Genomic DNA, 25,918 nt, shown 5'->3' with positions numbered 1-25,918 from the left:
GGCCGTGTATTAAACCAAATAAATTATTAAACCAATGAACTCTTCAGTGACCTCCCCAAAATTTATAAACCTGATTGCCTAGTTTCTTTTATAAGTTCTCCATGTTACCATCTTTCTAAATGGCATAATATTACGTTAAGAAGAGTTGTCCCATTTGACAATAAATATGCCATCAAAAAGAATTTGGACCTAGTGGAAAAATTGAAACATGTAATTATTCCTCCAAGTCTATTCCTAATTTCTTTTCACGTTTCTAATCTCTTCCCTTCGGTACCCCCTTCTGATTCTCTTGGTTTAATTAGTGACTTTTTATTTTATTTGGATCAGGTTTATTTTTTATGCATATCCTTACCTAATCATATCGTGCAAGTTAGTTTTGAAACGTAATGTCTTTGGCTTTAACAATACTTTTTATGAACAACTTACTGGTTTAGCAATGGGATTTTCCCTATCTCTTGTTTATTATTTTTTTCGTTCTTGAACGCTCGGTAGATATATATCTTTAATTTGCTTTTCTATTTCTTGTCTGGTTCTTAAGTTTTCTACTTTGGATAAGTGTAATAATCATTTTTTTAATAATGCTAATTCCTGTTCATCATTTAGCTCTGATGATGCTACTAGTAGGTATGGAAACATGTTGTCGACCTAATTTTCCCATATTTTTGGTTTAATGTTCAAAATTGTTTCACACTACATAGGTAGGTATGTCAGTCGACTTTGCGATTTGAAAAAGAATTATTTCTGAAAAGTTTTCTTGACATTTGCACCTAGCTAGATTCTTTATTCTGTACGTAAATTCACAACTCGGCCAATTCATATTCTATTCCGACCTTTGATAGAGCGACTTGGAACAAATCCGGGGAGCAGCCTGTCAAAAATAACTCCCGACCTACCACAAAAGCTAGTAAACCAAAAATAAAGCCCGCAAAAAGTACATTCTCCGTAAACACGAATCTCCCCAAATACCCATCTTCCAATTAAAGGAAGCACAGCATAATCCATCTGCACGACAGCCGGGCAGTGGCGCATCTTCTTCAGCACGTGTCGGGCCATCGCTCATCTCGCCGAAAATACTTTCGACCTTTTTTAAGCACCCGTCGCAAAAAACCAATCCCGACTTCTTCATCAGCCGCCTCAGACCTCTTAATTAAAGTGTTAAACGCGTACATAATTAGTAGGACAACAATATTGCAGAAGTGGATGTAAACACGGCACGACACACGGCTTGAGCTATTTATAATCAAGAGTTGTAAGAAGTGTTTGCGTGCGATGTATTTATAATGTCGGACGATCGGCGAAGATGTTGACGATGTTAGCATTCCATCGAGGATAGTTTATGGGTTTTTAATGGCGGCAACATGTGAGTAATGGAGTTTCGATTGGGAGATGGCGAGGTTCGAAAATGGGCGAGATCTGGTGCGGTTGAGATTTAAATTGGGCGATTTGGAAAGGTGTCAAGGGTGTTGGTGAGGACCCAAGTGAGTTAATAAATAAGGAAAACTGGCAAACGACGAATAAATGTACAAATAAAAGGCTTGTTGTGTGGGAGGAACAATCAGAGAGATGAAAAGACCATTTTTCGGGAGGGATTAGAGAGTTTGAGTGGTTTGGAGTGAAGTGGGGAATGTCGGTTTGAGATTCTAGAGATGTTTTTGCTGCACGGCTGGTGTTAAAAAAACACGTTGCATGATTAGTGGAAGATCGCAGGAATTTCGTTCTCCTGCAGGAAATTACTTGAAAACCCGTTGTTCATAAATGACATTCATCCGTGGTACAAAATGTGTCGAAAATTTCCCAAGCAGACTTTGGAAGTTGTCAGCTTCTCAGCACTTAACTTAAAACTTCAGAGTATTGATTCAGCTTGCGTCTCGTTGGGTGGATTATGGGATCAACTCGGTCCTTATCTAGTTTTTCGGCCAAGCCAAATGCATTCGTATAAATCTGGGGAAGTGAAATGGTTGAACTGCAGGGGTAAAGAACCAAGGAACTTTACTAATGGGTCCAAATCGCAACTTACTAATAACAAAAATTATGCTTTACTTCAAATTGCTGAGAGCACTGATACATAAATTTTTTTAAAAGCCATGGAAAATTCTCAAAAAAACCACATGGGTAGAATTCGATCCAGAGAAACGATTTCTGATGCTGTACTTCTGAAATTTTGATCTTTTAAGATACCCCACGAAAATGGATTTAACAAAACTTTGAGCTAGAAAACCCCGAGCAGTTTCTTCTGAGTACCACTGAAAGTACCATCGTGTAACTCCAGCTCGAAATTTGCTCAACTTTCTAATCTGATTCGGTTTGTAGCTTTAGCAAGTCTTTGAAACCTACAAAAATGATTTCCTCGAGTCCCAAAATAGTAATTTTGACTTTATACTTCTTCCAACCTAAACACTCGGGACCACTGGGTAGCAAATTTTTCAAACACTTTCGAATATTCTCAAAAAATTGCCTAATTTTAAATATTAATCGAGAAATTGAAAAGTGAAAAACTGAAAAAACCGAAAAATTTAAAAGTCGAAAAATTGGGACAAATTGAAAAATCGAAAAACCGAATAATAAGAAATCGAGAAATTTTAAATTTAAAAATCAAAAAATTTAAATATCTAGGAAAAATTGAAAAATCGAAACACTGAAAAATCCCAAAACTGAAACGTCGAAAAACTGAGAATTCTGAAAACTAAAAAATCCAGAAATCGGAATTCTAAAAAATCTGAAAAATTGAAAAATTAAAATAAGAAAATCGATAAAACGAATAACTGAAAAATGAGACACCTGAAAAATCGAAAAATTAAAGAATTGAAAACCTGAAAATCGAAAAATTAAAGAATTGAAAACCTGAAAGTCGAAAAATTGAAAAATCCCAAAAATAAATTTCGAAAAATTGAAAATCGAGAAATTGATGAACTGAAAAATCAGACACCCGAAAAATCGAGAAAATGGGAAAATCAAAATATCGAAAAACGTAAAAGTCTAAAATCGAAAAATTGAGAAAAAAAATTGAACAATTTTTATTTTTGTACAAAAATCTCGTCTAGGATAGTAATTCAACACGTACTCATCTGTTACAAGTTCAGTAGTAGGCTATTTTACAAAATTTAAATTACATTTACCATTGTAAAATTTGGAGATGACGTCATTCCAGACAAACAGACAGACAGACAAACGAAAACGGATCTATCACGATACTTTCTTAGCTTACGCTCGAGAAGTAAAAAAATGAATAAAATGAATTTAAAATAATGCCGCTTAGTTTGAAACTTGTACAAAAATACCAAAACCTAAACTTTCAACCAACCCTCCTCCTCCATCATCATCTACTTTCAACATCTCGATGGAGAGCTTTTAATGAACATTACTCGCGACGACAGACGCCGGGGTCGTAAAGAGTTTAAGAGCATTCGCACCTTCCAGAGAGCGTCCCGAAAGCTAATGCAACCCTTTGAAAACTGCGATGAAAATACTTTCGTTTTTTCTCTCCACGTATCCACTGAAATTAATTCGCAAACTTCCAGCCTCTCACGAGTACCAAGAATCTTAATTTAGGACGAGCTAAGCCAAAGTTTTTCCAGCAAAGGCGGCAACTCGAAACTTTGTTCATCCACAGTTTTTTATAAACGTTTTAATAAGAAAAAACTGTACACAACTCGGTGAGATTAATTTCGAATTTGTCGATTATTGAATCTAGGATTAGAACGAAAAAGTAAAAGCAACTTTGTGTGCACTAAACTTACTCAAACTTGCCATTGAGTTAATTAAACAGACAATAGACATTATTACAAAAAAAGACATCCTCAGAACAGAACCCGAAGCCGATTTCCTGCTGTTGCTCCAGCACTCCGACCACCTGCCCTTTCTTGGCCCCCCGCTCCCCCCTTAACAAGCTTATGCCAGACGCGTGCACCTCGAACAATGAAAAGGATCACAATGAAACACCGAATCGTGGTCTTTGTGTTCGGTTTTTGTGATTTTATTCCTCGAAACGTGGATAACGTCGAGAAAAAATATACGGTCGGCAGGGGCGGCGGGAAGGGGGCTTCACCTTGAGCTCTGGGGTGCACATCTGCCCTTCGAGGGCAACGCACCCTGCGCTTCCAGACTACTATATTATGCTTTTATGGTGGATGTCAACGGAGTCTCTGGGGGATCGTTCGGCGGGCTCGAGGCACGGGGGGTGTTTGTGGAGAAGTTTTCAGTACTGACCCACCTTGACGGAATAGTGGGGAGTTTGTAAAATTTGTAAGTAACGGTGGTAAAAGTATCCAATAACTCAACTGCCAACGTGGCAAAAAAAATGAATATCTATTAATTAAAGTGGAACAAGGAATATTTCTAGTTTAACTATCTTAATCTTAACCTTATTAAACTTTCATTTTACGTAAAAATTTTAAACCAGTGTAATAATAATAAAAAAGAAACTCTTCTTTCATTTAAAATAACATTAGCTTCAAAATATTGTTCCAATCGTTCCAAATAAATTAAAAAATCGTTCCCATTAAGTTATTCTTCAATACTACCAATAGTAGCGCACTTTTTTTGACTTTTCGACAAAACTTGTTGCACATTAAATATCTCACAGTAGTGAATTCAATTTAACCTCGACATTAATAAAATAATTACCAAAACACAACACTCTCTTTCCCCCGTGGCCTCAAAATGCCATAACAGTAAATAAAAACACGTCAGCTGATAGTTTCTCGAAAAATTCCCATCTCAAACTAAAAACGTAGTAAGTAAAGGTCAGTGCGAGTTGAGGAAGGTCGCGACAAAAAATGACGAATCGTTTCAAAAATACTGCGTGTAAAACCACTGTCATTCATTAGGAGGCGTGGTGAACCACCTTGGAGGTTTACTTTTCTTATTTGTTTACTTGAAACCTCTCATTTATGGTAAACATTATCAGTGCAGTGAAAATTTCTGCAACAAGTCGATCAATAATTGAATGAAAATAGTGCGGGAAATGTGAACGAGTGCCAAAGCACAAATGAGTGAGAATAAAAGCGGTTCTCCGTGGCATTTACGATGCAATGAAAATTTAATTTGTTGTGGAAAATTTGTCGCAGGTAATTGGCTTGCAGTCGTGAGTAGATTGTAAAATATGTGAAGTATAAATGACGGGAAATTTGAAAGGCGCTTTTTCGTCAAGCGTTGCGCAATTCAAAGTTTGCTCCAATAACCAAATAGTCACTTTGAAGACGGTTTTTCCGAAATCGCGATGTTTGTTTCGTGTGTGAAAGCAAACTAGATTTAAAATTTTCTCCCCAAACAAAAACCACCCGTTTAAATTTCATCAATTGAAAGGGTTGAAGGAGTGGTTTCGCAGCGAGAAATCGATGAGTGTTGGAAATCATCATGACAACGATGAAAGGGATGCTGGTGGAAAACAATAGAACAGAGTCCCGGTTTTATGGAAGGGGTTGAGGGCGGATGTCTGTTGGTTGTCAGCGCTTTTGGCTTATTAACTTAGATAAGTTGCGAATGTCGAGGAGAGGTAATCGTGCTAATGATAATAATGTAACAAGCAAACTTTGCGTTGAATTAAGGAGAGTGTATAAAAACATTATTATAACTAAAAACACAAAGCTGGTTAGAGCGCGCTGGAGGTGTACATTTTTTTAACGTTTGGAAGTTTGTTGTTTCGTGGATCAGTTTTCGGGAGTGGTTTAAATCAAATCCACTTGAGGCTGACTTGCCACGTTTACTCTTTTGTGACACCGAAAAAGGTCAATAAAAATGCGCTATCTGCAAACGAAAAAAGATAGTCCCCAACTCAAGCGTGAAGAGTTAATGATGAGAATATCGTTTTAACTGTCTGTTTAAAGTTTGTCAAAAATTTTGGGTTAAAAATGTCATGTTACAAAAAAGCTCTCACGTGTGACAAGCACGCCGTCAAAGATTATTAATACCTAGACACTGCCATTTTTACTACAACCGAAATATGTTAATTTAATATAATTTTTAATAAGTTATGGCGAAATTATTATAAACATACAGTCGGACACACCTTTAGCAGTAGTTCGTTTTTGTACATAAATATAAAAATAAATTAACAGTAATTTACTGTTTTGTCTCCCCTGCAATTGTAAATAAGAGTTAAATTATTACAGCATGAGTAAATAATGAAAATTTAAGACTCACAAGTGATTCTATTTTCCCAAAAAAACTTCAGCGTTCTCACCCAAATAATAAAAACAAAATTCATTTTGCCCGAGAAGAGCATCTCGAGCAGGCGAAGTAATTTTCGGCGAAAAAGTCCCCAATTAAAATTTAAATTTCTTATTATGGAGCATATTTTTCGATTAGGCATAGATTAGGGCCACCATTTTTCCTTCGTCTCTTGATTATGGAGATCGCGTTCGGGGTGTGTGAGGGTTTTGGAGGTAACCGGAAACGTACTGTGGCTTATTAGCATATAAACTAGGGGTAAATAGAGTCGGCCTTATTAGCCAAGCAAAGCGCTTTTGATGCTGATTTTTTTAGGCTGAGATTTATGGGGTTGGTGCTTTATGGGGGAGATTAGAAGGGGTACGGACTGTGAAAATGCAGTAATTAGAATAGACCGTGACGGATGGTCACGTGAAACCCGGGAGGCTCACTTTTTTTTTAGGACGTATTTTGTTTTCGGCTGTTTTACCCATAGAGTTTTTTAGGAAAAGGGCAAAATTGTATAACAATATTTTACAATTTAATTTTGAAATTACAAAAACGGAATGCTGTGAAATCTTGCAAATATTTTAAGGTTATTGGAAGCATGATAAATCGTTAATCAAAATTTCATCATCTTACAATTTTTGCCGAATGCGTACGTGTTCTTCCAATTTATGGATGTTTTTGGAAAAAAAAAACCTGAGTTTGGTGACTTAAAACATCCAAAAGTTGGAAAATCAAAAAACTGAAAAATTTAAAATCCAAACTTGAAGAGTTACATACCGTAAAATTGAAAAAAGTAAATGAAAAATTGATAACTTGCTAAAAAGTTGAAGAAACGAAAAAATTGAAATTGAACAAGGAAAAGTTATAAAAACTCGAAACATTGAAAAATAGAAAAAAAAAAAACTTGATGATTTGAAGCTGTATTTCTTCGACTTTACTTTAGGGGCGAGGGAACGAGATAAACTTTTTTCGTATTTGACGTAATAATGAAGTGTCTGGTTTGCTGTCGGCCAAGGCAATAAACGGAAACAAAAAATACTGTAAAAATAAAGAACTTTGCCATAAGTTTTAAAAATGAAAGCATTGCTAGAAACGTTTCCACCTAATTAAAAATGACGTTTTTACACTACAAACAATAAATTAATTCTAATGTGTCGTCAATAAATGACAAATAATTATCAGAGGTGTGCCTAAATGAGACCTATACATAATTTAACAATAACTTATTTATAATTATCTTATATTAATATTAACATACCTCTTATGACAGTATAAAATGTGTAAATTTTGCTAATTTCTTTAATTGCAAAAGATAATGCAACGTGGTCATTACGATATTCGTTGTGTCAGTGCTTCCACATGTGAGTACTCTTTTCTTAGATTATTCTTAAACCGCTGAGACACTTGTGGGGAAATTACGGATATCCTGAATGCAAACTTTATTTCATTCTGCTCCTTGAAATCGTTATGTTGGGGAAAAAAATAAACATCAGGAAATATGTATACTAGCAGAACTTTATGAATTCGATTTTGTATTAATCGTTTATTACTTCGTTGTTAGAAAACAGTGTAAAGTATCGAACCTGTGATAGGAAAACGCCAAGACCTGATTGATGTTCGAATGCGATATTGACTTATGACGGAAAAAACCCTCCCACAGCGTCGAACATTTTCTGGTCCGTGAGAAAAATCCTCGCACGTCGTCACCGTTTGACATTTGACACCGATAAATAACCTAAACAAAGTCCCACAAATAAATAAATCTATCGATTGCGTCAATTTCATTGTTATCGTTGCCCAACGCTGCGTACTGCGTCGTCAACAATTACCCAGTAATTGAGTTCAAACAGTTACAATTATTCCGGTATATTCAAAAGAAAAACAACTTTGTCCTTCCTGCCGTTAGTTGCGGCTAATTTAATTGAGCAGCGTTGCCATCTGTTGCGTCTGATTTATGAGAGGCACGAAAGCGACTTTTATACACACGTATTTTTTTAATGGCCGGAATAAATACGGAAAGTGCATAAAAACGTCCACCTCCGGTCTGCGGGCCCACGGTTATCCATCCACGACAAACAAAACAATTTTCGAATAATTGCCGGGCAATTTTCGGTGGTATCCTGCGTTGGTGCAGTGGAGTGCGACCGAGAAAGGGGTTTAGGATGTAAAGAGGATAATTTGGTATTGATTCGGAACGACCTAGACGTCTGGGGACCGTTAGACGGTAAAATGAAGAGTCGGTTTATTACTCCACGAATTATTAATTAGTAGCCTCTAGTTAAACGGGTTTGTTTATATTTTTGGACACATGGAGAGGAAAAATACCCTCCATCACGGGTACAATGAAGTATTACTGGTTGCCTATTTATACCATACGGACAACATGAATGTTTGATTTTATTTTACCACAATAAGACGGTGTACTAATTATGCGATAACGGCCCATATTTTCAAAAATAAACATCGAAATTTTTTTGGATCCTCCCAAGAAACAGTATTCGATTATCGTTACGATAGCCTGAAAAACAATAAAATCTATTGAAAAATTAGCCACTACCCAGTAATAATCGGTCGAAAAAGTACCAAGAAAATGTGCTTGCCTGTAATTAAGTTCATTTCGCACATAGATAAAAAGTGCACAATGTTTTACAGAAAATTATAGGTCCGATAACTGGAAGTGACGGTCATTGATAACACAAACGCATAAAAATTAATTGCGCAGCCTTTTAAGTGCACCGTCTTCATTCACAACAATAACAGTACATAGTTACAACAGATTGGTAATTACGAAATAGCTTTTCAAAGACGACACAGCCATAAAGTGCATTAACAGGTTATAAATTTCGAACATTATTGAGTAAACTATTAAATTTAAACGTCAAATAAATAAATGATTAAGTATTATCGGTGATAAGCACGGTCAACTAATTATTTCCAAACGCGTTTTGATTTTACGGAGGTAGTTGGAAGGAGAAGTAATAAAAGTTTTACGCAAAGTGTTTATCGATAAGTAAATTACCTGACTAATTTTTAACGAACGCGCTCTATTTTTTCCTTTTCCTTGAATTAATTGATGATTGTAACGCAACCCTCGTTACGTCCGAAGGTACCTCGCAGGAAATGGAATGGGAGGAACTTGGGAAAAAATTGTAGGTATGAAAGCTGGAGCGGAAACAATCTAATAATCCATTACTTTAAAACTGGCAATTTGGGGGAAAATTGGTCAACATTAAAAGCATATTAGAGTGCTAACAAGGTTCGTTGTTGTGTCCCGCTTGGTTGTTTGCTGCCGAATTAGCGTAATAAAAATAAGGAAATTACAATTCGTGGTGATTTTATGTTTTTGTACACATTTTACTTCCGGAGCGTAAACTAAGCAAATTTGTACAGTTTTAAAATCCAATGATGGAAAAAAATAAACATTCTAAAATCGTCAAATTGAAAAGGCGAACATTTTTTAAAATTATTAACATATCATATTTGGAAAACTAGAAAAATTGCAAATCAGAAATTGAAGAAACAAAAAAGTGAAAAATCGAGAAACTGAAAAATCTAAAAGTTGAAAACCGAAAAAATGAAAACCGAACAGTTGCAAATTGAAGAAAAATTGTAAAATTAAATATAAAATCACAACATTGAAAAACCGAAAATTTGAAAAAAATAAAGAAAATTTTTAAATCTGCATAACGTGTCAATAGTGGGTATTGCTACGAAATAAATTCATACGCCGCCTCGGTACGACGTCTATGGGCCGTCGAGAACTTTCCAGTATATACGGAGATGATATCTCATCGTCGATGATAGCGGCCAGCGGAGCACTAAAGAAAAGCCTGGAAGCGGAAGCCGCGAACGGCAATCCAGAAAGATCCCGATTTCCGCCATCGAGAAGGAAGTAAGGGTTTAAATAGAGGCCACCTTCGGGAACGAGGATGAGTAAGCCAATTCAGTCCACGAGAGTACAGGAATTATTTTGTACTTAATCGCTGTGTAATCAGTCGTGTAAATTCGAGTTATTAAGAAATAAATTGTTGAGTTTTACCCACGTCGATTTTATCCACTGATCAACGTAATAGATGTTTTTTTGGCTCATTGTTAGATAAAAAAATGCTTAAAAATAAAATGATAAAGGAAAGAAGAAGATTTTTTTCGGCCTAAACCGGTGATTTCGCAAGTGAACGTAACATGACATTTAATCAAAATTACGACTGGCTATGTGAATGTTCAGTCGAATGAAATTTATTATAGCTTGTTTACCACTTTCGCTTCGGTTTTGATTTTAGATGCATACTGTGGCTGTAACGTGGTTATTAAAAGACGTTGTCCACTTTTGATTTATAATGACCGTATAATAATTATAATTACCGAACCGCACACGTGCAAGTAACTGTGGATGCCCACATCAAAAATGTGAAGCCAAACAAAAAGTTACTCGCCGCTAATTATTATAATCAAGTTTTTTTTAATTTCTCCAAACGGCAATTAAATTTTATGTTTTCATTCTACCGCTTTTAGCGTCTACTCCGTCCCCCTGATTCCGTCCCTGACACGAATAAATCTCCGCTTCTTTCCGACTTTCGGCGAATACCTCGTTTTTTGGAGGTTATTAATCAAATTAATTGTCTGTTCCCAGAACGCGGAAATGTTGCCGTCTTACCTTGACTTTATTTGCGTTGCAGGCGCGTAATGCGTTTTATTCAAAAAATTAATAATTCATGCCACAGACGTAAAAGAGTCGAGAGAGTCCTTGATCGAAATCGAAAAGTCCTGAAATTGTGTCCTTCGGGAGCAAACGCGTCCACAGAGATTTATCGCGCGAGCTTGACGGGATGTTTGAGGATTTTTGGGCAATTTAAGGTGGGCGGGGGGTGATGGATGGGGTGTTTAACGTCTGCCGTCGAGTAAATTGAAAATAGAGAGATTTAGAGGTGGATTTGTGTTTAATGGATAACACGAATTAATTAAATTGGCTTGAAAAGTGGAGCGTCGGGGAGTTGTGCTCATTTGCAACCCCTTAAATCAATGGGGTTCGTTACGGAGTTGGCTTGGAAAATAGGTCGAGGCGGCGGACGAGGTTACCTTGCGTTCGGAAAATGTTACATTTAGTGGATTTTTCAGATTTTCAATTTTTGGACGAATTTAAGCTAGAACAATCCTGTGGCAGAAAGGTAAACGGGTATAACTCGATTTTTTGTCACAAATGAGTTGTTTACATCGTTTTAAAGCAATTTTTTTAATACCATGTTTTAGCATAAGGATGTATTTTTTATTAAAAAAAAAGGAACGTAACAGAAAGTTATAATTTTCATTCCAATATTACCTTAATAAGATGATACAATTTTATCGGAAAGGCAAAAGATGTTAAAAAAACCAATTTTAGCTTTAATGGAGCTATATTGGAGTTGAGTTTTTTATCAATTTCTTAATGTACCTCCCCCAGCTTGTTCGCTGCAAATATTTATCTTAACTAAGTTTTCTTCGTTGGTTATCTCGGACTGCACAATATTTCTTTGCCGTCTGTCGAAAACGGTTCACTTTTAGACCTAGACCGTTCCCGGCGTTACGGTCCTGCGCGCCCCCCACCAGCGCGTGCCATGGCCGCGTCAGGGGAGGCGCCGTGATTCAATTGTCCCTCTTTTAATTGCGTTAATGCGGGAGTGGGCGCCGACGACACTTTGACCTCTGATCTTAACCTGGTTTAAATTTGTTTTCTTGCGTTCTTTTGTTCCTGCCCTTTGACTTGTTGTTTTGGTCGAAACTCCCTCCTATTCGGCTCGATGCGCGCTTGTTTTTTTCGATGCTGCACCGATGCATTCGACGCGCGATCGTGCGGCAACACTGCGGTGCAAGTTCTTGAAAAAAATACAGAGGTTGAGGATAATTTCGACGGTCGCTGCAAACAATGATCGGTCTTGAGTGAGTTTATGAATATTGCATGCAGTTGCAAAGGTGAGGGTTTTTTCTTTTTGAACTTGAATTGCAGATTTCGTGTTTATTGTGTTTGTTTTTGTCTGGTGATGGGTCGTGCGGCGTCGAAAGTTGGGGAAATGGTGGTTTTTGGTTTTAAAGGTGGCGTGGATTTTTTTGGTGTTGTCGAAGTGAAAGAATTTTTGGCGGGTTTTCATGGGCTGCGCTATGGTGAAGTGTTAGTTTTTTGAAACTTGCTCACTTATTTTATTTATTTTGGAAAAATGGGAATATACGATATAAAATGTGTAACAAAAGTTTTCTGAATAAAACTCAAGTCGAAGTTTAACACATACGAGGTAGAAGGGTAACAAAAATAAAGAATGCAATAAAATTAAATAATGGAATCGTGTTAATAATAACCGTCGAATTATTTTTGCCAGTTTTCAATTTAAGTACAGTTTAACATGTTTTTGTTATCAATTTTTACAATGGCTGTGAGATTTTTGGCTTACTGTTTTAAAAGACTATAAAAATTAAATGAAAATATATTTTCTTTGTCCAAAGTTTGTAACCACTTTTTAATTTTATGACGTCAGGAGTATAATTTGCTCGCTTTAACAAATAGAAATTAAAAAAAAAAGTAAAAAATATAAGCAATTGAATCTTGAAGTCTGTATCGTAATATCGTAAACAATTTTTCGCATAATTTTGACAGAATTTTAAAATTTTTGGCTGAACGCCTTTTGTGTATAAAGTAGGTATTTGTGTTCATCATATTATGTCAAATTGTATTGTATTAATAATTTTTTTTTTAACAGAAAAGGCAAATATGGAATTTTTACTTCCTAAGCGTAAGCTAGTTTACTCGTATAAGTGTTACCATAAAAAATAAAATTCTTTAGTTCCTCGACTTCAAATTTAAAAAATTTTTCGTTTCTGCAATGTTTCGATGTCCAATTTTTCGATTTTTCAATTTTTCGTTCCTTCAGTTTTTCTAGTTGTTGATTTTTATTTTTAAATTTCCCAATTTTACAATTTTTTCATTTTTTCAATTTCTTGACTTTCAAATTTTTCAATTTTACGTTGTTTTCAATTTGCAATATTTAAGTTTTGCAATTTATTACATTTTTTCATTTTTTAAATTTCTTAGTTTTTTAATTTTTTGATGTTTCGATTTTTCATCTTTTCCTTTCCTCAATTTTTCAAGCTCCATCGAGAAAAATAAAATTAAAAAATCGGGAAAATGAATAAAAAATTAAGAATTTGAAAAATTGAAGGAACGAATAATTGAAAAATCGAAAAATTAAAAATTGAGAAACTGAAAAAGCGAACAACTGAAAAATGGATCGAAAATTTGGAAAGAAGGAAAACGCAAAAGCGAAAAATTGGAAAACCTAAAATTATAAAGTCAAAAATGATAGAACAGTCAAAATTGTAAAGTCGAAAAACTGTAACATGGACGGATTGAAAAATTGAAAAATTAAATATGAAAAACTCTAAAACCGTAAAATTGAAGAAAAAAAAATTGAAAAATCCAGAAATTGAAAAATTTTACATTGAAACAACGAAAAATTAAATTAAAACACTAAAACCTTAAAAATTAAAAAAATAAATAATTATAACACTGGAATAATGAAAATTCGAAAAATTGTAAAAATAGTAGAAAATGAAGGAAGAAACAGTTACATTTTAACTTAAAACACTATATGTATATTTGAAACTTAGTTGATGGAAAACAATGTTTTCTTGATGGTTTTTCATTTTTTTAACAATAAAATAACTATATTGACTTATTTTGCAATAATTTAAGTACGTAATGGCGTAGAAAATTTTTGTTAATATTAAAAGTCTCCTTAATTGGTTCTATTGACCCACAGTTCCCTACGATTTTGTAAATTAACCCGCTGCACTTTTCCCTCAGAATTTTATGTTTTTTTGTGACTGCAAACAATACTTTTATGAATAAAATTGTTCAATAATTTTTAACAAAAAACCAGTTGGTGATACTTACCTGTGAATGATTCAACATCTAGTTCGCCGCACGAGCCGTCGTTATTCATTATAAGGTACGAGACAAAAAATTATCACGGTGCAGAATTTTTGCCTAAATGTATTAAAAGAAAGTGAAGACACCTGGTTGATTGAGCAATTCCATTTTTAATTAATTTAATAAAACATTTTCACAGAAAACACTAAACTGAACGAAATTTATTGAAAATATGTAATTTTGTTAACAGACTTATTGTGACAAATTATTATCACGCTTAAAACTAACTAGCTAAATGAAAACTAATTTAATACCCAATGTATTTTCCACCTGCTTCTATGAGATTGTAGACGCGTTGCTTCATAGAATTGACCAAATGGATGAAGTAGTTGACGTCCAAATTCTCCCAAGCCCCCAAGATACCATCTTTCGATTCATTAACTGTTGCGTACTGCTTCCCATCTTTATAAACCTCTCGTACAAGAGAACTCCATACATTCTCAATAGGGTTGAGATGTAGGCTTTTCGCAGGCTATTATAGCAAAGCTATATTTTGTTGTTGAAACCACGTTTTCGATGAATTAGATACATGAATCGACGCATTATTTTGCTGAAAAACCACTTTGCTGTCTTGAAATAGGTTCAAAGGTGGTTTGAGGTGCATTTCCAACACATCTTGGTAATTCAGAAAGTCCATTCGATTTGATTAATGCTAAGTTATTATTTCCTAAGCTACTAAAGGCACCCCAAACCATAACATTGCCACCTCCTTGAACTCGTTTTGACAAATACTTTGGTTCTTTCCGTAAATCGTGCCAATAATATCTAAAACCATCAGGACCATCAAGATTAACTTTCTTTTCATCTGAAAAAACTATCTGGAACCATTCTTCATTTTTCGTCCGCATTTCTCTGTCCCATTCACGACGTTTTTGAATATGTTCTTTTGTTAACATTTGTTGTTTCTTATATTTGGCATATTTAACATTTATGTCATTAGCCAGTACTCGCAAAACTGTTCTTTTGTGAACAGGTAGTCCTAGGGTCGTCTTTATCATTTGAGACGACATGTTATCCTTTATACCCGGAGTCACAATGGATCTTTTGGCACGTACAGTGAGTTTTTCTTTTCTTCCACAATTTTGTCGTCCATTTTCACTGTATTTCTTTCTTACAAACTTGGAGATTGTGGTCCGATCTCTTCCAGTCTTTCATCATATTTCCGCAAAAGTCAAACCTTGGTCATAGTATGCCTCAATCTGCCCTTTTTCACGTTCTGTTAAATCGTTTTCTTTGCCCATGGCGAAAGACAATTATTGTAGCTCAGCCAATTATATTTCGACACTTTATCAGTTCTAACAAACAATTGCATATCGTGCATATCATACAAATAAACAACAATTACGCATACTACGTTTTTCTAATTGATTTTTATACAAAAAGTGATGCGTGATAATTTTTTGTCTCAAAATTTCTTGACACAATTGAGTTTTCACAGATCAGAAATTATTTGATGCAAAAATATCACTGAAAAAAGCATTTTTGTATACTAAATTAACTTCTACTGGGTGTATTATTTAGTCAAAGGTCTAGATAATAAAAAATTCTTAAAAAATTACACCGTGATAATTTTTTGTCTCGTACCTTATTTGACAGTTCGTGAACGTTCCACCGACTTGACTTACTATCGTAAAAACAAATTTTCCCAATCTTGTAGCGTTTTAAAAAAAAAGTGTTTAATTGTTTTTTAATTAACTATGAACACAATGTTCAACGTCGAAATTAATAATAACTAATAATAATAGTGTTGAACTAATTAATTAACTATCGAAACATTGAATAACACGTTAGCCCGGCGCATCCACCAAACCTGCAAAAAACCAACTCGCTCGAACCTCGAAACACCAACCTAACACCATAATGACACTTCCGAAACACCTCGAAAATTTTCTTAGATTTGCAAGAAACATTTCAACTTTGAGAAAAAAATTCATTTAAATTAAACACAGACGGCCGCATTAATTAAATTAAACGTATCATTGAAGGTCAAGGTTATCGTCGAGACGGTTACTCACAACCTCACAACACACTTTGCATTACAAAAACTAAAAAAAAAACAACTAACAAAACAAATTAAGCTTTAAACGTCGAAATGTTGTTGTGTTGAATCGGAGATTTATAAATATTTATCGTGCATAATGAGCGTTTTAGTCGGCTTTAGTCTCTGCTGTGCATTAGTAAAAGGTGGATTGATGTCTCTACGTTGGTAGCAATGTAACTGTATTTTTGGCACAACTACATTAATTACTTTAAATGCAAGTTGTAAAACAGCGACCGGAAGTAATTAAATGGAAAATGAATTTAGCGTTGTTTCTGTATCGGAACATACGTGGGCAAGTAATGAACTTCCACTTTCACAGGAAATGGTAAAGTTAACGCGAATAAGTTCTTCGCATGTTTGTGCATGCGTTCCCCTCGTATTTTAATTTCCGGTGTTCTATTAAATTGTAATAAAGAAACAGGTGTCCGGGATTGCGTTACTCTTAATATATATATATTTTGTTTCAGTTGAAACAAGATGTACGTCACACAAATTGGACCAATAATAATTTTCCTTTGGTGCATGAGCACGATACCTGTCGCCTTGACGGTTGACGAGGAATGGAGATGTTTAAATTCTTCCAGTAAGTTCGCTATTATCATTATCCTAGGATTAATTATATACAAATTTGTGTGTTCACTTTGTAGCGCTCATCCCGAAAAAATACATCCACTACATGGATCAACATACCAGCGTTGTGATACAGACCTCGGATCGGACTCTCCATCGGTTAAGCACCGAAGCTTTCAAGATTTTTCTAGAAGAAATGATCGGTTTCGCAAAAGTAGATATCGTTACACACGATAATGAATTTGACACGGAACGGGTAGTGAACAAGCTGTCCCCGTTGGAACTGCAGAATAACGAATTGTAAGGCTTCAAACAAGTGCAAATCTTTTCGTTCTGGGTAAACTAAAGCAATCAAATCTAGTGGATCGTTTCAAACGCACTTTGCGAATATTTGAAACGGTATTTGGTATTATATTGAGGTCTTAGAGACCCAAAATTTTGGAAAAAAATCAAAAGTGTAAGTCAGCAATTTGCAATTTAACTGCAAAACCGTATGCTCTTTACTCGTTTATCCCCTCTCAAAAAATTGATAACGTCATCTCAGTCATTTGTTGCAATGATTAAATCAAAAACGACTCACTCCATTTTCCCTAAAATTTAGGAATATATGTGGTATATTATAGAATTGTCTGGAAAATTTTGTAGAAAAACAAGTTCAGATTAATTCATCGGCCATCATTTAAGTATTTTACATCGTTGCTTACTGGTCATGCTTTTCCAGCATCCCGAAAGCCATGCTCGACTTGGAAGTATGGGTGCCCCCAGGACACGACGTAACCAACATGGAAGACAGCAAGCTAGTGAAGGAACTCGGAGACATCGGACCGCCAGGGCGCTTCGGATGGTACATCCCTGCCGAACTGGACGCTCCCGTCCACAACTACTACAAAAAGTGGGATAAGTACATCGGAGAAGTCCACTGGACATTCCTCAGAGATAAGAAAGTAATGGAAAAATTTGACGTCGACAGTCGAAACATGGCTTTCATTTACAACAACACTCGCTATAACGAGACGAGTTACAACTGCCCAGAAGACAAGTGCACGAAAGGTGTGTACACTCCAGCGCACTGCAAGAACACACCTTGCGCACTCCTCTTAACCTCCACGTACACCATGGATTTCGCCATCGACCACATCAACGAACTCCAGTTGTACGTGAAAGTAGCTTTCGTAGGTAAGAACTTGAAGAAGACTGTGGATTATCTGACGGCCGAGTACCAGAAGAATCGAAGAGACAAGAGTCTGTTGATCATGTATTACACTCCGAGCGAGGTCATCCTCAGAGAGAGGTACTTCATCAGGGTGACTTTCCCCCAGTGCGACTACCTCAACACCAACTACTCTCTCGGCTGCAAATACGAGCCGTACCGGATCGTCAAAATCTCGTGGAACAAAGTCGAAGCGTTGGGTTTGCTCCAACACATCCGGACCTTCAAGTTTTCAGAGGAAGACTTTGATTTGCTCCTCGACGTGTTCGAACAAGCTACCGACAGGAGCGATTTGCGCCAAATCGCGTGCGAGTGGGTGAAACTGCGCCAGGGCGGATGGTTCATCGGGCCCGAGACGAACGTCATCTACATCGGAGGGATCTTCCCCCTTCACGAGTCCTCCTACAACGGGCCGGGAATAGTGCAAGGTGCCGTTATGGCACAGGCCATGATCAACGACAACCCTTCCATTCTGAAAGACTACAAGTTGCATTTGATGATCGAGAATGGAAAGTGTCGGGCGGAGAGCGTCATGAAGATCTTCATCGACTACGTCACGGACGCCTACTACAACAATCTGTTGGGCGTTTTGGGGCCTGCGTGCTCAGATACGGTGGAACCTCTGGCCGGTGTGTCGAAGTTGTACCGTACCGTGGTGATCTCGTACAGCGCTGAAGGCTCGAGCTTTTCGGATCGGGAGAAGTACCCGTTCTTCTTTCGCACGATCGGAGAGAATAAGGACTACCAGCACGTGTACTTGCAGCTGTTCAAGAAGTTGGGATGGAAGCGGGTAGCGGCGCTCACCGAGGACGGCCAGAAGTACACGGAGTACATCTCGCACATGCAGACCACGCTGGAGAAGAACGACATCACATTCATCGCCAACATCAAGTTCCCGAGGGACAGAGACACCTCGCAGATGACTAGAGTAAGACGAGTTTTTGGCGCGGACGCACTCGGCTAAATTTCGTTTTCAGTATTTGGAAGAGCTGAAACGCAAGAGCGCCCGAATTATCGTCTTGGACGTGTTCGATTACATCGCGAGAACCGTCTTCTGCGAAGCTTACCATCTGAAAATGACGTCGGCCGAGGGTTACGTTTGGTTTCTTCCGAATTGGCTCAACGACACTTGGTACGACACCGACTATTTCAATAAATACAAGAACGAAACTATTAACTGCACCACGAAGGAAATGATAAAGGTAAGTTTTTTTTTTCGAAAGGTAGCCGTGGGCCGATCTTAAGGGTTTCGTTTAGGCAGCGACTGGTTACTTTTCGATGGCTCATTCTTCTTTTGCACCCAACGAGACCGTCGTCCAAGGTAATGTAAGTGTGAACGAGTGGAAGAAGAAGTTTAGAGACCGAAGCTACAAGACGAAAATGTCAGACTACGCCGGTTACGCGTACGATGCGGTGTGGACGTACGCTTTAGCTTTGGACGAGTTGACGAAGAGCGATCCCGAGGCCGTTGCTGATCTACATTCGGAAGCAAGTACACAGTAAGTGCCATTTTTGTTCTTTTATTAACCCCCGACTGAAAAAGAGGGGTGTTATAACTTTGATCGCTTTGTCACTGTGTGTCTGGCAATGTTAAACTTTCGGCTCTTACTTCTACTTTTTTTATTTTTACAAGGCAACTATTTTTAACAAAAAGTACAAGATACTTCTTTCTCGCTCTTTTTTCAGGAAACTGGTAAAACTCATCGAGAAAACTGACTTTCTCGGCGTGTCGGGGCACATCAAATTCCGCGGCGGCCCTTCGCGCTTCTCCAACATCAACCTCATCCAGTGGTACCAGAACAAGTCCCACGTCGTCGGTCACTTCTACCCCAACGTCTCCGACGACAAACCCATCATCCTGGGCGGCACCCTCGATCTCAAACAGGAAACCCTGCGCTGGTTCACCTCCGACAGCCAACGGCCCGAAGACGGAACCCCCGCGCCCCCCAAATGCGCCCTCGAGAGCCTCGCCAAGACCCTCAACGTCAACTGCGAAATGGCCATAGTCATCCTCAACATCATCCTCATCTGCTTCTTGTTTCTGGGAGTGCTGGCGGTGGTGTTCGTGATGAAGAGGAGATACGACAAGAAAGTGAAGTACACCGAGAAGTACATGAGACACTTCGGCATCGACTTGAGGCTGAACCCGTCGCAGATCACGGACCTGGACAAGTGGGAGATCCCGAGGAACTCGGTGGTCATTAACAGGAAGCTGGGCGAAGGAGCGTTCGGGACGGTATACGGCGGCGAGACGAACTTCCCGGGCAAGGGTTGGGTGGCCGTGGCCGTCAAGACACTGAAGATCGGCTCGAGCACCGAAGAGAAGCTGGATTTTTTGTCGGAGGCTGAAGTAAATCAATTAGTTAATTTAAATTCGGCAGTGGATTTTTTTGTTGTGGTTGTTGTAGGTGATGAAGCGTTTCGAGCACAAGAACATCATCAAGCTTCTCGGCGTCTGCACGAAAGAAGAGCCCATTTACACTATAATGGAGTTTATGTTGTATGGCGACCTTAAGACGTTCCTTCTAGCTCGGCGCCATCTCGTCAACGATAAGACTATCGAAGAATCGGACGAAATTTCGAGCAAGAAACTGACAATGATGGCCCTGGATGTCGCCAGAGGTCTCAGCTACCTGGCGTCTCTGAAGTACGTTCACAGAGACGTGGCGTCGAGGAACTGTCTCATAAATGCCCAACGGATAGTCAAGTTAGCAGATTTCGGTATGACCAGGCCCATGTTCGAAAATGACTACTACAAATTCACGAGGAAGGGGATGTTGCCGGTCAGGTGGATGTCTCCGGAGAGTTTGGCGTTGGGAGTTTTCACCCCGGCGTCTGACGTTTGGAGTTTCGGGGTTCTGCTGTACGAGATCATCACGTTCGGCAGCTTTCCTTACCAAGGGATGACCAACACGGAAGTTCTGGAGTACGTGAAGGCCGGACATACGGTTACCATTCCTCCGGGGGTCAAGACGCAACTGTGAGTATTTTTTGTTATAAACCGTACAGGATGTTTTTAGACAAAAGTGAGCCATATTTTTTCTTCACGTTGGATAAACGGTTTCAGTTCGTAACGCCGATTTGTCACATTTATTGTTATTTAGAAATTATATTTTCAAGTTGCTATATTTTTGACTTTTCTGATTAAAACTTTAAATGCCGAAAATTATTTTGTTGCAACAAAAAATATCCAGAAAAAGGTGCTATCTGAAAATGAAAAAAAGACATCCTAAACTCGTAGCTATACCTACAGATAAAAATTTGTATTCATTACCAAGCGATCGTTACCATTTCTTGTTAACTTCCGTCTTCCAGACGCGGTCTGTTGAAGTCCTGCTGGCACCAAGACCCCAAGATGCGTACTCGCGCCTCCGAGATCGTCGAATTCCTGGCCAACAACCCCCGCCTGATCGTCCCCTGCCTCGAGGTCCCCTTGGCTTCAGTCCAACTGGAGGACACCAACCAGCTCGAAATCAACCTTCCGGATCAGTTCCGCAAATGTTCGGCTGCTAACATCAAGGCTTCGCCTGCGATACCCAACGGGATCGCACCGTCGCACTCCCTCGATGCCAAGATAGAGACCTTGAGGCAAGAGTCGGTCTCCGACAATTGCTGCCCCAGGGAGCCCCTGCTCGGCCCGTCGAAGTCGAGTTCGAGCTTGTTGAATTTCGGCAAGTACGTCATACATCACAACGACGACGGCGTGCAGAAGAAGGACGAGGAAGGAGACTATCTGACCCACAACCCGGCTCCCGCGAACGGTTTTGCCATTTCCAAAGTGTAGAGTTTATCGGGTGGGTGGGTTTGTCGATGATCACAGTGCCGTCTCGTCAGTAATTGTGGAAATGTCAGGATCGTTGTCAGCGACGAGTGCTCAAGTTTCTCGGTCAAACAAGACGTAACGCGAGGCTGTGTTATTTAGATCGACGACCTTCGATACGTGTTCGGCATTTCCATGAGCAGTTGCAGTTCTAGTCATTTTTTTTTTTTTTTGATATGTCGCTTAATCGAAATCATACGTCCAATAGTATTAACGTGTATTACTTGATTCTACTAGGGGAGAAAGGCCTGTGACGAGTCCATGACTATTCTTCGAGTTCCTTATCACTTTTTCAAGCATATTTATTACGGAGATAAGACTTTCACGATACTTTTATATGTAAGAGGGTCGGGGCGCAGTCGCCTCGGGCCTTAGTTTAAGACGTAACTATTTTAGTTGATTTAAGACGATTTTGTAACACTTGTGTCGCACTGTATATTGTAATACCAAACGATTATATCAAATATTTATTTTTTAAGTGACGCTGAATGCAGGAATGGTTGAGTCGTACGCAAGTCGAGCGATTAAAATAATTACATTTTGTACCTGACGTTACTTTTTTAAGTAATATTTAAAATGTAAGATTAATAAACACTTCAATTTTAGTCCAGTGGTGTTACTTTAACCATGGCCGACTAGTATAAAGATTATGGCTTGTCCAAGAGGTACCATACGTGCTGCCATCTATTAATAATTCAAAAACGACAAAAGAATCATTAACACTTTGAAAGGCACAAAGGCCACCATTACACGTTTTGAAGTCTCATAATGTCAAGTCAAATTAAAATTTTGCTAGATTATTAGGTGTAATTATTAATAGATGTCAACACGTACGGTACCTCTTGGACAGCCCATAGTCTTCATACTAGTCGGCCATGCTTTAACCAACTCCATTCCGCCACGCTCCGGGAAAAAACTGGGACGTCTTTGCATTATGTACTTATTAAATGGAAAATGGAGTAGGCGATATTTTAACCTGGTCCAGAAAAACACAAGTGGGTTATTACAATTTTATTTTTGACATTTGAGTGTTTTACTCGTATAAGTGTAAATTAATAAATATTTGTATATTATAAAAACAGAATATGTACAGAAAAAGAAAATTAGTGTTAACATCATATTACATAACATAATGCGATATTATAGGCAATTAGGTAAAAAAAGGTTCCACTTTTTTTTTATAGAACGTTCCAACACGTTGACTGGGCGAAAGAATACATTGAAATATTCACAATAGGAAAAGTATGAATGAAAATTGCGATCGATTTAATCGATAGTCAAACGACATACGAAAAAGAAAACTAAGCACTATAAGGCTAGTGTTTTCCATACAAACAATTTACAAATATATTTCAAGCAAACGTTTTTTTAGTGACTTAAAAAACCGGGTAGCATCCAACATTGATTTCCGCCGATCCACTATTAAAATATGTTTTTTGAAATTTCCAAACTAACGATCGTCCAGAAATCGACGTTGATCCACCGAAAACAGCCCTGCGTTTTTTTTTCATCTAATCTATTTAAATATAAATACAATTGGAATGACACTAATAAGATTTCTTATTGTTGCTTCATGGACTCATGTACTTTCAAGGAGAACGAAATGAAAGCGGTCAAAAGTACATCGTTTCAACAAATTGGCACAGAAAAAGCCGACAATTCGAAAAACAAAATTACATCAAAGGCGGTATTACATTCAACACTGTATATAAAAAAAGGCACATAATACTTAAAAGAATACAGAAAATAATACATACTGTTGGTAAAAAGGTGGTTCACCTAATATCTCAGACATTGCATCGGTGGCATGTAAACTACCGACCGTGAAACTAAAAATAAACTCCTGGGGTTGCAGCTAACCGACATTAAAAAAATAACATTTAATAAAGCGTTAACAAAAAATAAAAAAAAAAATTAATAAAGATTAGATGACTAATTAACAACGAACTAGACTTAAATGACAAGTGGCATGTCTTTCTTATTAGGTAAATTAACCTTTTTACCTTGCCAAAGCGAGTTATGAATCGTGAAAGCATCTATGGTCACCGTTAAATGTTTCGTGTGGACTTGAGAAAAGCATTTGCCTCCTGAGTTGTACCTGCCGAAAACATGCATCAGTATTTAATTCGCGACAAACGATCAATTGTACCCACTTGAAGAATTTGTCGAACATTCTGTCGTTGACCTGCTTGGGCCCCGTTCCGTACAACTTGGTCACGTCTTCACGATCCGGGCAATACGAGTAGAGAGCTCTAAACTGACAACCGGCGTCCCTGAACAATATCAAGAAGTGTTTGCTTTCCGACCTGTTGATTTCTTCAAGGACACGTTTCTTCGCCTCGCGGTTCACCACGCCGGGGAAGACGCAGTACTCGACCGCGTTCAGCATGATGCCGCGGTTCGACTTCGTCGCCGGTTGCTTGTACAGCCGTGGACCTGAAAATTGTTAACTTTGATAAATATTCTGCATAACAACTATTAGCCTTTGAACACAAGTCTTGGTTATTATAAGGCTAATAAACGTAGATGGTTTCGCTTTAACTTACCTGTGTAATCCATCATACTGCTAGGCGTCGAACTAATATCACTGGATCCGTCGTCGAATATCCTCCTTCCTTTGGTCATCAGTCCGGGTAGGCTCCCCGGTCCCGACGGCGACGTCAAATGCCGCATGCTCCCCATTCCGGGCGACGGGGCACGACGTGGCGGCGTCGCCCTGCCCAACCCGGAATCGGTGTCGCCGTAACGGTACGCCAAACTGTCTTGGTCCGTGCTAGAACCTGTGGAAGAACAACGATGAACCAAAATCCCCCTTTTTTACCAGTGGGTTAATTCGTAATGCCCCGCACCGTTTTTAGTCCGTTTTATTTCGTTACTTTTTCTTTTTCGTACATTCTTTGTTAACACTTTGTTAAGAGGGAGTTATTTGTGGTGAACGGCAAAAAACGTCGTGATCTGGAAGCTTTGTTAAATTTCTCGTAAGTTGTTCCGACAAAGTGAAGAAAATTAGTGCAGATTTTCGAAAATTTTGCTCGAATGTGTGATTTCCAGTGTCATTAGTACGAAAGCGTTATTTTGTACGTGGGGAATTTTGTGGTCACGTTTTTGTTGGTTGTTTTCCGTTTTTGTGCTAAATTTGAATGACGCCATTTTCTGTTAACGCATAGGGAGATCAATTTAACCAACGTCGATTTTTAGCATCGAGTTATGTTTAAGTAACGATTATGTGAATAAAAATTATGCGTGAACGATTCTAAATCGCATTGCGACAAATTGGCCTACATTTGGTCTACACATCCCATGAGAATGGCATAATTAAACTATCAACTATAAAACAAAAATAAACCGACATTTATTCCTAGTTTTCTCCAAATTGTACGCACGTACACTTCTGGATAGTTTCTTTTGTTACTGGTAAAGTTGCTTAATTTTTTCATTATGAGGTGCTCATGTGACGTGCTATAAAGAAATTTTCATTTTCTCTTCATGATATAGGGGAATTCCACCACTTCACCTTTGCTAATTTTAGTAAAATATCGGAAAAAGATCTGTATCAAATCTCAACGCAAGTAGAATCTAAATCTACTTTTCCTCATTTATTGCTTATCGATCGCTATACAGTGATTTATTAAGTTTGACAAAATAGCACAGAACGTGAAACAAAAGCTGCTTAAAATTGAATTTGACTAACGGAATAAAATGGCGTTGGCGTCATAAAAGAATCGCAATTTTTATGAAACGAACAAAACAATAACAAATAAAATGCAAATACAAAAACACTGTCCAGGCAAAAATGAGTACTATCGATAATGTAACAAAATACGAAGGTACGTATCACGTGGTCTCTCTGCACGTCAAGGTTCCGTTCCGGGACCCACTTTATTCGCACCACAAAATACGACCTTCACTATGTTTATCGTAAAATATCAATCAAAACGTATGCACAGCACGGTTCATTACTTTATTTTTACAAAAAATAAATAAATAAATAAATAAAAAATAAAATAACCAGGCAGGGCTAACTATCGATGAGTTATGGGTATAAGGGTGAGGTGTTTATACATTTTTTTTTTGTTTTGCGGTGGTAGGAAAAGGTAAACCGTTATGAACCATCACCAACTAAGCCTAATGAAAGAAGAACAAGTGAATCGTCGGATCAAAAACACC

At 37.8% G+C, this 25,918-nt stretch overlaps 2 protein-coding genes across 19 annotated transcripts in view; one reads left to right on the top strand and one right to left on the bottom strand.

Moving 5' to 3' along the window:
* Window positions 1-22,356, top strand: part of LOC135130827 (receptor-type guanylate cyclase Gyc76C-like) — a 95,270-nt gene extending 72,914 nt beyond the window's left edge. For 3 of the 6 annotated variants that reach the window (XM_064058249.1, XM_064058250.1, XM_064058251.1), the window contains 8 exons: window positions 16,619-16,734; window positions 16,799-17,021; window positions 17,443-18,859; window positions 18,909-19,133; window positions 19,189-19,430; window positions 19,618-20,281; window positions 20,340-20,911; window positions 21,247-22,356. In XM_064058249.1, coding sequence (XP_063914319.1) covers window positions 16,629-16,734; window positions 16,799-17,021; window positions 17,443-18,859; window positions 18,909-19,133; window positions 19,189-19,430; window positions 19,618-20,281; window positions 20,340-20,911; window positions 21,247-21,715 — 3,918 coding nt within the window. In that variant the 5' untranslated portion in view covers window positions 16,619-16,628 and the 3' untranslated portion in view covers window positions 21,716-22,356. Of the gene's footprint in view, window positions 1-11,989; window positions 12,103-12,177; window positions 12,223-15,707; window positions 16,477-16,618; window positions 16,735-16,798; window positions 17,022-17,442; window positions 18,860-18,908; window positions 19,134-19,188; window positions 19,431-19,617; window positions 20,282-20,339; window positions 20,912-21,246 lie in introns of those variants that run through there. The other 3 variants (XM_064058252.1, XM_064058254.1, XM_064058253.1) reach the window with 3 other exon arrangements.
* A 391-nt stretch (window positions 22,357-22,747) lies between these two features.
* Window positions 22,748-25,918, bottom strand: part of Patronin (patronin) — a 61,182-nt gene continuing 58,011 nt past the window's right edge. For all 13 annotated transcript variants that reach the window (XM_064058511.1, XM_064058518.1, XM_064058516.1 and 10 more), the window contains 3 exons: window positions 24,298-24,531; window positions 23,905-24,187; window positions 22,748-23,849 (listed from right to left, as the gene is read on the bottom strand). In XM_064058511.1, coding sequence (XP_063914581.1) covers window positions 23,705-23,849; window positions 23,905-24,187; window positions 24,298-24,531 — 662 coding nt within the window. In that variant the 3' untranslated portion in view covers window positions 22,748-23,704. The remainder of the gene's footprint in view (window positions 23,850-23,904; window positions 24,188-24,297; window positions 24,532-25,918) is intronic.

Source organism: Zophobas morio, unplaced genomic scaffold (assembly GCF_036711695.1).
Source record: "Zophobas morio isolate AGI-343-1 ecotype UQ-CSIRO unplaced genomic scaffold, CSIRO_AGI_Zmor_V1 ptg000018l, whole genome shotgun sequence".
In the NCBI taxonomy this organism is placed as follows: Eukaryota; Metazoa; Arthropoda; class Insecta; order Coleoptera; family Tenebrionidae; genus Zophobas; species Zophobas morio.
This window is presented reverse-complemented; position numbering and strand designations above follow the sequence as displayed.